This window comes from Emys orbicularis, chromosome 4 (assembly GCF_028017835.1).
Source record: "Emys orbicularis isolate rEmyOrb1 chromosome 4, rEmyOrb1.hap1, whole genome shotgun sequence".
NCBI lineage: Eukaryota > Metazoa > Chordata > Testudines > Emydidae > Emys > Emys orbicularis.
Window position 1 is genome coordinate 128,769,113 of NC_088686.1, and position 12,301 is coordinate 128,781,413.

At 53.6% G+C, this 12,301-nt stretch overlaps 1 protein-coding gene across 1 annotated transcript in view; it reads left to right on the top strand.

Moving 5' to 3' along the window:
* Positions 1-1,389: 1,389 nt before the first annotated feature.
* The window catches only part of SHISA4 (shisa family member 4), a 53,628-nt gene continuing 42,716 nt past the window's right edge, over positions 1,390-12,301 (top strand). Inside the window, exon 1 of the mRNA XM_065404284.1 lies at positions 1,390-1,462. Within this exon, the coding sequence (XP_065260356.1) occupies positions 1,390-1,462 (73 nt within the window). The remainder of the gene's footprint in view (positions 1,463-12,301) is intronic.

The following is a 12,301-nucleotide window of genomic DNA, read 5'->3' on the forward strand; positions in this document are numbered from 1 at the left end:
ACGCACACACACTGGGCACGCACACACACTGGGCACGCACACACACTCAGGATAGGGTTGCCAATTTTAGTTGGACATATTCCTGGAGGTTTCATCACATGACATTAATCTTTAATTAAACTTTATCTTTAATTCCTGGAGACTCCAAACCTAACTGGGTGAGACACACTGGGCATGCATGCGCACACACACACTGGGCACGCACGCATGCGCACACTGGGGGAGACACACTGGGCAGACACGCACACACTAGGTGCACACACAGGGTATGTAAACATGCACTGGAGGCAGACACACACTGGGGGCAAACGCACCCACTGGGCTCCACACACTGGGGGAGACACACTGGGCACACATACACATGGCGGGAGACACACTGGGAACACACATATACACACACTGCGGGAGACAGACTGGGCACACACACTACGCATACACACACACACACACTGGACACACACGCATACATACACAGGCGGAGACACAATGAGCACACACACACACACACACACACACTAGGCATGCATGCACACACACACACACACACACTGGGGGAGATACACGGGGCACACATACGGGGAGATACGCTGGGCAGACACACGGCAGGAGACACACTGGGAACACACATATACACATACTACGGGAGACAGACTGGGCACACACACTAGGCATGCACACACACTGGACACACACACACACACACACACACACACACACTGGGCACATACATACACAGGCGAAGACATGAGCACACACACACACACACACACACTAGGCACGCACACACAAACTGAGCACACAAATACACTGGGGGAGACACTGGGCACATACATACACAGGCGGAGACAAATGAGCACTAGGGTGACCAGATGTCCCGATTTTATAGGGACAGTCCTGATTTTTGGGTCTTTTAGGCTCCTATTACCCCCTACCCCGTCTCCCGATTTTTCACATTTGCTGTCTGGTCACCCTAATGAGCACACACACACACACACACACACATTAGGCACGCACACAAACTGAGCACACACACACTGGGGGAGACACACGGGGCACACATAGACACACACGGGGAGATACGCTGGGCACGCACACACACTAGGCGCACACACACATGCACACACTGGACACGCACTGACGGTGACAGCTCTCTTTGTTTGGGGTCTGACTCCGGACTGGCCTTGGGCACCGCCTGCGCTGGACACGGCTCTCGCAGCCCTGCGGCAGGGGCCGGGTTAAGCCGGCCCAGGAGGAGGGGGCGGCGGGGCTGGAGCTGCCGCTGTCGGTCGGGTTCCCTGCGCCGCCGGGCCCGGAGCGGATCGCTCCGCCTGCCCGCCGCGGCCCGTGGCACCACCGGCCTCCTGGTGCTTCCAGGGGAGCGGGAGGAGGATGGGGAATGGGGGCCCCCGACCCGCCTGGCCCCTGCTGGCCGTGGTGCTCTTCAGCCTGACCGCTTCTCTGGGTAAGAGCCTGGGCTGGGCATGGGGGGTGAACTCAGAGCTGGGTATGGGGCGGCTGGGGCTGGCTATAGGGGGTGAATTCAGACCTGGCACTGGAGCATGGAGAGCGTGGGGCTGGGTGTGGGGCCGGGGGAGAGCGTGGGGATGGGAGAGGCAGCGTGGAGATGGAAGTGTGGGAGTGGGGCTGTGCAGGATGAAAACTACGGGGGGGGGGGGCAGCAGGAGGGGAGAGCATGGAGTTGGATACAGGTGAAGAATATAGGGGAGAGAGCTGGGGGGCTAGATGCAGGGCAGTAGGAGAGAGAGCTCTGGGCTGTGTGCAGGGAGCGTGGGGAGTGCTGAGGTAACTTGGGGGGCATGAAGCAGGGTGCAGGGGAGAGAGCACGTGGGGGATGCTGCGGTAGAGGGGAGTGTTGGGTTGGGTGCGGTGGGGAGTGTATGATGGGTGCTGAGGTAATGGGGGATCATGGGGATGGGTGTAGGGGGAGCGTGTGGGGAGTGCTGAGATAATGGGGGGAGTGCATGGGGGTGCTGAGATAACGAGGGAGCATGTGAGGGGTGCTGAGTTAACGTGGGAATGTGGGGTTGGTTGCGGGGAGGAGTGAGTAGCAGTGGTGGATTAGCCACTGGACTAACAGGGCCTATGCCCAGGGGTCCTGGCCAATTGGGGGGCCCTGGAAAAATGGGCACCCCTGTGCCCTGAACCAGCTCCCTGGCAGGAGTGCCGGGTGTGGGGGGGTGGGATGGGGCATGCCCCCGTGCCCCGATCCCATTTCCCCAGCAGGAGTGCGAGGGGGGGGAGGGACTGCAGACGGAAGGGGTGGGGAGGGCCTCCACTTGCTCTGGCCCAGGGCCTCACAAAACTGTAATCACCCTGTGGTGTGTGGGGGGTGCTGAGGTAACGGGGGAGCATGGGGCCGGGTGCAGGTGGAAGTATGTTTGGGGTGCTGAGGTAACTGGGGGGGAGAGTGTAGGGTTGGGTGCGGGGGGAGTGTATGGCAGGTAATGAGGTAACTGAGGGGAATGGGAGGAGTGTGTGTGGGTGCTGAGGTAATGGGGGAACATGGGGCTGGATGTGGGGGGGAGCGTGTGGGGGGTGCTGCGGTAATGGGGGAACGTGGGGCTGGATGCGGGGGGGAGTGTGTATGGGGTGCTGAGGTAATGGGGGAACATGGGGCTGGATGTGGGGGGAGCGTGTGGGGGGTGCTGCGGTAATGGGGGAACGTGGGGCTGGATGCGGGGGGGAGTGTGTATGGGGTGCTGAGGTAATGGGGGAACATGGGGCTGGGTGTCGGGGGGAAGCGTGTGTGGAGTGATGAGGTAATGGGGAAATGTGGGGATGGGTGTGTTTGGGAGCGAAGATGACCTGCGGGCAGGATTCAACCTGGGACCTCTGGAGCTAAATGCCTGAGCCTCTACTGCAGGGGTGGGCAAACTACGGCCCGGGGGCTACATCTAGCCCGTCAGACATTTTAATCCAGCCCTCGAGCTCCAGCTGGGGAGTGGGGTTGGGGGCTTGCCCTGCTCTGCGCGTGCCATGGCTCTGCGTGGCTCCCGGAAGCAGCGGCATGTCCCCCCTCTGGCTCCTATGTACAGGGGCAGCCAAGGGGCTCTGCACACTGCCCCCACCCCAAGCGCCATCCCCGCAGTTCCTATTGGCTGGGAACCGCGGCCTATGGGAGCTGCAGGAGCAGCACCTGCGGATGGGGCAGGGCACAGAGCTGCCTGATCTTGCCTCTGCTTAGGAGCCGGAGGGGGGACATGCCCCTGCTTCCGGGAGCACCTTGAGGTAAGCACCACCTGGAGCTTGCACCCCTGAGCCATCCCCCCACGCCCCTGCCCCAGCCCTGATCCCCCTCCCGCTCTCCGAACCCCTCGGTCCCAGCCCGGAGCACTCTCCTGCACCTCCAACCCCTCATCCCCAGCCCCACCCCAGAGCCTGCACCCCCCCACACACACCCCAACCCCCAATTTCGTGAGCATTCATGGCCCACCATCCAATTTTCATACCCAGATGTGGCCCTCGGGCCAAAAAGTTTGCCCACCTCTGCTCTGCTGCATGAGCTGAAAGCCACATGGCTCTTAGCTAAGGCTGTAGCAGACTCATCAATCTCTAAGTGGTCTCAGTTCCACTAGAGCAGTGGTTTTTAAACTGCGGGTCGTGACCCAGTACTGGGTCGCAGAATGTAAAGTACTGGGTCGCGGTGGCTCTGGTCAGCACCACTGACCGGGCTGTTAAAAGTCCCGTCGGCAGTGCTGCCCAGCTAAGGCAGGCTAGTCTCTACCTGTTCCGATACTGCGCTGCGCCCCGGAAGCGGCCAGCAGCAGATCTGGCTCCTAGGCGGGGGGCCATGGGGCTCTGCGCGCTGCCCACGCCACAAGCACCATTTCCACACTCCCATTGGCCGGGAGGTGTGTGGGTTACACTAGCAGTGTCATGCTGCTTACTCTTCGTGTCCGCGTGTATTGTCTAGCTTTAACACATCTCATATTTGTTATCGGTTTAAAGTTCTATTGCAAGACCCTAACTGATGCTTTATTTAGTTGCTCTGCTTTCCGTCTTCCTACCTCTCTCTTAGGGCTGGTCTACACTGGGGGGGGGGGGGGGGAAATCGATCTAAGATCTCGTAGCTGAAGTTGCGTATCTTAGATCGACTTATCTCCCATCCTCACGGCGCGGGATCGATGGCCGCGGCTCCCCCGTCGACTCCGCTTCCGCCTCTCGCCCTGATGGAGTTCCGGAGTCGACGGGGAGCGCATTCGGGGATCGATTTATCACGTCTAGATGAGACGTGATAAATCGATCCTCGATAGATTGATTGCTACCCGCCGATCTGGCGGGTAGTGAAGACATACACTTATTCTGCATTCTTCCAATCTCTTCCTCTTTTATTGGTTTCATTGCTAGAAGTTAGGAGAGACTTGTTTAATCTTCACACATGGTTTTAATATACAGGAATAGGAAAATCAGGTAAGTGAGAATATAGTAATGGATAAATGAACACCAGAAGATAGGCATATGGACAGCAAAAGGACTATGCCAAATCCTGCTAAGAAGTTGAGTGAGGTCAGAGAGAAAACAATTGAGATGTTTTTGTGCTAATGCGAGGAGCCTCGGCCATAGGCGCCAACTTTCCCCGGTGCCGTTGGGTGCTCGCGCCCCCCCGGCCCTGTCCCGACTCCACCCTTTCCCCGCCCTGCCCCACCCCCATTCCAACTCCTTCCCCAAAGTCCCTTCCCCAACTCCGCCCCCTCCCTGCCCCTATTGGACCCCTTCCCCAAATCCCCGCCCCCGCCTCTTCCCCGAGTGCGCCGCATTCCCCTCCTCCTCCCCCCTCCCAGCCACATGAAACAACTGTTTCACGGCGCAAGTGCTGGGAGCTAGGGGGGAAAAGCGGGCACACGGCGCGCTCAGGGGAGGAGGCGGAGCAGAGGCGGAGCTGCCGGTAGGTGCTGAGCACCCACCAATTTTTTCCCCATGGGTGCTCCAGCCCTGGAGCACCCATGGAGTCGGTGCCTATGGTCTTGGCGACAAAATGGAGGAATGAGAACTATTGGTGAAGGGCATTATAGGGATAACAGAAACATGGTGGACTAGCACTAATAGCTGGAAGACAAGTGTTGAAGGTATGTGTTGTTAAGGGGGAAAAAATGGGAAAGGTGGTGGTAGGGCCCACTTATTTCTGGATGTGATAGCTAATAGATTTCTTCACCAAGTAGTCACTGAACCAACCTGAGGGCATGCTATTTTAGACTTGGTTTTGGTGTAAGTAGTGAGGACAGTATAGAAGAGCTGGTTGTAGAAAATAACGCTGGATCAAGTGATCACAAGTTGATTCAGTTTAAATCAAATGGAAGGATAATCAAAAGGATAATCAAAATCAGGTCATAACTAAGGTTTTCAATTGCAAAAGGGAAGAATTTGATAAATTAAGGGAACTAGTTAGTGAAATCAACTGGACTGAAGAGCTCAGGGACTTCAATGTGGAGGAGACTTACTTTTTCTACCTTTGACTTAAAGAAATTCCATCTGGAATTTGCATCCCAAACAAGGGCATAAAATTTGTAGGGAAGGACTCCAGATCTAACTGAATGAATAAACACTTCAAAAAGGATATCAGGAGTAAGCAGAGGCCTACAAAGAATGGAAGGAGGGATTGATCAGCAAAGAAAGCTCTGTTTTGGATATCAGAGAGTGTAGGGATAAAGAGAGTTGCTGGAAGTGAAGCTGAATTAGAAGGAAAATAAAATAAATAGTAAAAGGTTCTTTAGGAAAAGAAGTGGGGCTGCTATGCAGTGAGGATGAGGTAGAGAGTAAGGATAATCTAGGTACAGCTCCAAAACTAAATGAATAATTTTCCTCAGTTGTCAATAATAACGGTGATGTAGAACATGGGTAGAGCCCTGTGCAGATAAACAATTTATATCCATGGATATAAAGTGGATATCCGTGGATTTGCAGGGCTCTAGTGACAATGAGCGAGACCAGCAGGGCCATGCCCGGCAACTGGGCCAGGAACTGCAGCGGCGAAAGCAGCAGCATGTTGGGCCGTTGCTCACAAGAGCCAATGCCCAGCCCAGGCAGCTCCTCCAACGTGGCTGTACCGCCCCAACCCTGCCCACTAGGGTGGGCACCAGTTCCCCGGCAGCTATCCCTCTTCACACTAGTGTGTGCAAGCAGCTTGCACGCTCCTGGACAGGAGTGTGTATCTGCGCAGGGCTCTAAACATGGGGGCAAAGGCAGACAGCTGATGGGAATGAGTATATAGAAATGGAAACTACCAAATCCATGGTGGAAGGAAAACAGAGTTTAATGCATTCAAGTTGGGGGGAATCTCCAGACCAGAATACAGAAAGAACTGACACATTAAAGTGCAAGTCCAGTGGCAAGGATTTGTAATTAATGATCAAATCGGGGTAGTACTATATGATTGGAAAATAGCAAATGTTGTACACCTATATTTAAGAAAGAGGAGAAAAAAGTAATCCAGAAAACTACAGGCCCATTAGTCTGACCCAAATAGCATGCAAGGCTTAGGAACAAATTCTGAAAGAAAAAAATAATTAGACACGGAGGTAAATGGAAAATGGAATAAAATACAACATGGGTTTACCAAAGGTAGATCATGCCATACTAACTTGCTATCTTTCTTTGATAAGATAACTAATTTCTTAGCCAAGGGAAATGCAGTGGATCTGATCTATCGGGATTTCAGTAAAACATTTGATATAGTACAATATGGGAAATTATTAGTTAAGATGGAGAATATGGGGCTTAGTACAAGCATTGTAAGGCGGGTAAGGAACTGGCTAAAGGGAAGAACTATCAGGGTACAGCAAAATTACTAGTGGAGGTCCTCAGGGAGTTAGGACAGATCTTATTTAATAGTTTAATTAATGACCCTGGCACAAAAAGAGGACATGAGCTAATGAAATTTGCTGGTGACACAAAGTTGGGAGACATCACCAATACAGAGGAGGATCGGAATATTGTAAAGGAAGAATTGGATGACTTAGAGGACTGGAGAAATAGAAATGGGATGAAAGTCAATAGTACAAAGTGCAAGGTTATGCACTTAGGGACTAATAACAAGAATTTCTGCTGTAAGCTGGGGCCTCATCAGTTGGATATGACAGAGGAGGAGAGACCTGGGTGTATTAATTGATCACAGGATGACTATGAGCCACAAATGTGATGCGGCCGTGAAAAAGGCAAATGCTATCCTAGGATGTATAAGGTGAGGCATTTCCAGAAGAGACAGAGAAGTATTAATGCCGTTGTAGAAAGCCCTGATAAGACCTCATTTGGAATACTCTGTGCAATTCTGATCACTCATGTTCAAGAAAGATGAATTTAAAGTGGAACAGGTGCAGAGAAGAGCTACGAGGATGATCAGGGGAATGGAAGGCCTATATTATGAGAGGAAGCTGGATGAGCTTGGCTTGTTTAGTTCTGAAACTGGGGGTTGGGACCCCTCAGGGGGTCACGAGGTTATTACATGGGGGGGGGGTCATGAGCTGTCAGCCTCCACCCCAAACCCCGCTTTGCCTCCAGCACTTATAATAGTGTTAACTATATAAAAAAGTGCTTTTAATTTATAAGGGGGGTGTAACGGGGTGACTCACCGGCGCAGCACCTCCTGTTGGTTGTCCAGGGAATTAGCTTTTCCAGCTCCGGAGCGCCCTCTACTGGCCGATGTCCTGCTTGCCGCTGGCCCCTGTGTCCCTCCCAGACCCCGGTTCCCCTTTACATTGGGTGCTGCCCCTTGGCAGTACCCCCACAGATCTCGGTCTCCCCTCCCCAGGGAACCCCCAACCCCCTATCCCCACCTTGCCTCAGTGGCTACTGCCAGTCACCATCTAGCCCCCGGTCACTGGGGCAGACTGCAGTCTGCAAAGGCCACTCATCATTGGCAAGGGATGTTTGGACCTGCTGCCTCTGCCTACCCTGGGCTGCACCTCTGCAACCCCAGTACCTTTCCTGGCCTTTCATCAAAGGCCTGCAGCCTGGGGGTTTTCCAGGCTGGAGCTCCCCCAGCTCCTCTAGCCTTCCCCCAGCCCTGCTCCATTCTAGATGCTCTGCTCCCAAGCAGCCAGGCCCATCTCTCTCTACTGCCAGAGAGAGACTCTGTGTGCTTCTGGCCCACTGCCCTCTTATAAGGGCCAGCTGGGCCCTGATTGGGGTGTGGCCGCATCTGTGGCTGGTTCCCCAATCAGCCGAGGCTTTCTTCACAGACGCATTTCTCTCCAGGGCTGCTTTCAACCCCTGTTCCTCAGGAGTGGGACAGCCGCTCCACTACAGGGGGTCACACTCAGAGGCTTTCTATGTGTAGGGTAACCAGATAGCAAGTGTAAACAATCGGGATGGGGATGGCGGGTAATAGGTGCCGATATAAGAAAAAGCCCCCAAAATCAGGACTGTCCCTATAAAATTGGGACATCTGGTCACCCTAGCTATGTGAGAGGGGTCACCAATACAAAAGTTGGAGAACCACTGGTCTAGCACAACACAGGCTGAGAGGGGATCTAGTTGTTCTCTATAAATACATCGGGGGGGCAAACACCAAGGTGGGTGAAGAGCTATTGAAGCTAAAAGACAATGTTGGCACAAGAAGAAATGGGGATAAACTGGCCATGAGTAAATGAAGACTGGAAATGAGAAGAAAGTTTCTAACCATCAGAGGAGGGATGGGATGGTCTGGAACTGCCTCCCACTAGGAGCAGTGTGGGGGGCAAACAACCTAACTCATTTTAAATTGGAGCCTGATAAATTCATGAAGGGGATTATGTGCTGGGTTTGCCAGCAAGAGCAGGGACTGGACTAGATGACCCAGGAGATCCCTTCCCATTCTATGTCCCTATAATCTGAGCGGACACCAGGACCTGGTTTGTTAAAGGGGAAGAATTCTGGATATGTGGTCACCCTAAACCAGGGGTTGGCAACGTTTCAGGAGTGGTGTGCCAAGTCTTCATTTATTCGCGGTAATTTAAGGTTTCACGTGCCAGTAATACATTTTACATTTACAGGGGCCGGTGGATGGAACCCCAGACTGGCAGCGGACTGAGCGGACCGGTGGCTGGGACCCCATACTGGCAGCTGGCTGAGCGGGGCCGGTGGCCGGGACCCCAGGCCGGCAGCAGGCTGATCCACTCAGCCTGCTGCTGGTCTGGGGTTCCATCCTCCAGACCCTGCCAGCCGAGGTCCCCGCTGCTGGCCCCGCTCAGCCCGCTGCCGGCCTGGGGTTCCGTCCATCCAGGCCAGCAGCGGGCTGAGTGGGGCCGGCGGCCGGGACCCCAGGCCAGCAACAGCATGCCACAGTAAATCAGCTTGCGTGCCACCTTTGGCACACGTCCCATAGGTTGCCGACCCCTGCCCTAAACATTAGTGCAGAACAAAAAATAAGGGAGTACAGTCCCTGGTTTCAGAACCCAGTTTTCTCTAGTACAGTGGTCACCAACCTGTTGATCGTGATTGACTGGTCGATCCTGGGGACTCTCCCAGTCAATCGCGATCTCCGGCTGCGGTGGTGCAGCAGGGCTGCCTGCCACTAAGGTAGGCTCCCTGCCTGCCAGGGCCCCACGCCAGTCTCAGAAGCGGCCAGCATGCCCCCACGGCCTGTGTTGGGGGCAGGAGTCTCCACACGCTGCTCCTGCCTGCAAGCACCGCCCCCACATCTCCCATTGGCCAGGAACGGGGAACTGTGGCCAATGGGGGCTTTGGGGCGGTGCCTGCAGAGAGGGGCAGTGCACAGCGCCACGTGACCCCCTCCACCTCCCCACCCGGGGCTGCAGGGGCACGTTGGCCCCCGGGAGCAGTGTGGGCCTGCGGCAGGCAGGGAGCCTGCCTTAGCCTCGCTGCGCCACTGACCGAGGTAAGTGCCGCCCGGTGGGAGCCAGCACCCCGTACCCCTTCCTGCACCCCTCACCCCCCTCCTGCACCCCAAGTGCCTGCCCCAGCCCTGAGCCTCCTCCCAGTGCCAGCACCCTGTACCCCCACCTGCACCCCAATACTCTGCCCAAGCCCTGCCCCCCTCTCAGAGCCAGCCAGCACCCCACACCCCCTCCTGCACCCCAACACTCTGCCCCAGCCTGGAGCCACCTCCTGCATCCAAACACCCTCCCAGAGCTTGCACCCCTCATCCCCTCCTGCAGCCCAAGCCCCTGCCCCAGCCCTGAGCCCTGTCCCAGAGCCAGCACCCCAAACCCCCTCTTGCACCCCAACCCCCTGCCCCAGCCCTTACCCCCTCTCAGAGCCAGTACCCTGTAACTCATCCTGCACCCCAACTCCCTGCCCCAGGCTCAGCCCAGAGCCCCCTCCCACACTGTGAACCCCTCGGCCCCAGCCCAGAGCCCGCACTCCCTCCCAAACCCCAAACCCCTGCTCCGGCCCAGTGCAAGTGAGTGAGCGTAGGGGTGAGCAAGTCACAGAGAGAGGGGAGGATGGAGTGGGCGGGGCTTTGGGGAAGGGGCAGGGTAGATCTTGGGTTTCCCTTAAATTCAAAAAGTGATCTTGGGCATAAAAAGGTTGGAGACCACTACTCTAGTATATGGTTGTAGTATTGAAACAACCAGAATATGTTCGAAAGTGCTATTCTATTCTACTTAATCTATGTGGCTGGTTTTTTTGTTTTTTCGCTTAAAAGTCTCATCCATTTCCTTTGAGGCTAGAATTTTCATACCAGATATGAATAATGTTGAGAAATTGCAATAAAATTAGTTTGTTCCTTTTTGAATTGTGTGAATAAAAACAACCTTTTTGTGCATTTAAAAATTTGTTCAGTTATGTTTCTGCATTTGGATAGCTAAAAACAGCTTTTTGGGGGGGTCCAAACTACTTCACTAAGTTTGAGAATCTATGCTTTCAAGAGAACAGAGTTCTGAATGTTTGAAAATCTTGGGTCCCAAACCCAACCTCTTTTGAGTGTGTACAAACCCCATGCACATGCAAATTTTGGAATCTAGACCATCACCAGTGTTTTAAACATGTGCACATAGGTGTGTGCATGGGCACCAAACTTTCTCAAAAGCGGGCCTTGATCTTCATATGTACACTATTATATTTTCCATAATAATGATACTCAACAGCTTGCAGCCAAGAAACTCAAAGCATTTCACAAATATTAGTTATGATTTACAACCTCCGGGAGGTAGTTAAGTTTCATTATCTCCATTTTACTGATCAGGAAACAGAAGCACAGAGGACACAAGATTTGCTCAAGTTAAGTGGCAGAGACTATAACCCTGGTCTCCTGACTCCCACAGCTGTGTTCTAGTTACTGAACCAGACTGCCTCTTTCCCAAGGCCTGAGGTCCAAATGATTGCACTGTGATACTGGATTTTTCTGTGGTTCCAGATTTGGGGGAAGTTTTGTCCCCGCAGATCTTTCTGGATAGCAGACAACAAGATTCTTTCTTCTAATGAATGAAGAACCTTGCTCAGTAGTCTTTTCCTGTAGCAAAAATATCACCCCACTTAACTGTTCTGCTTGTCACCTATGCTCAGTGTTATAAGATGTTAATGCTAGTGCTCTAAGAAACTCTCAGTTATTTTGCAAATGTGACAAAGCAATGTGTGTGGGATGAATAAATTATGGGAAGCACAAGACACTGCAATGGAAAAAGTTGTTGGGAAGAGCACACAGCATCTATCCCTTGGCTTCAGGTTGAAGGAACAGGGTTGTGTTGGCTTGAATGTGCAAGACCTCCCTGCTGTTAAAAACTAGGAAGTGCTGGTTGTGGTTAGTGATTGGCTAGGAGTCCTCCTCAGAGACAGACTCCGTGGAGCTGATGCAAGTCTGGGAACACATACTAGTAAGCAGAGACTGAGACTGGGGAAAGTGAGTGGGATGGGCCAAAGTAGTGCCCCGATAAGCGAAACTGCCCGCTGTTGTGCCAGATGTGCCATGTCAGGCGCATTATATAGTTATCTAACTAGCATTTTTCCACATTATTTTGCCTATCTTCCGCTTCAGTTTTAATAACAGTGTGGATATAGTGCTGGTAACTGCCCTCGGGACGAAGCCCTCTGTTTATCTACAGGACAGCAGCAGGGCGAGCTCCCAACCTCCCCACCCAGCCAGGCAGAGACCCGGGAGTCACCTTCACAGCAGGGCCTCCCAGCCTGACCCCACAGCAGCAGTAAGTAGTGCCATTTATGGAAGGAGAAAACCCCTATTAGGGACCCTCCCACCCAGACAGGCCAAGACTCATCTGTGGTGTTTGGGTGTTGAGCCTGTGCGGGGTTTACTTGGTCGTGGCTTGTTGCCTTTCAGCTGGTGCTTGGTGCTTTGCTTACCTGAGCACAAAGTGTTCTCCACACTGAGGTGGCTGAGAGACGTAGC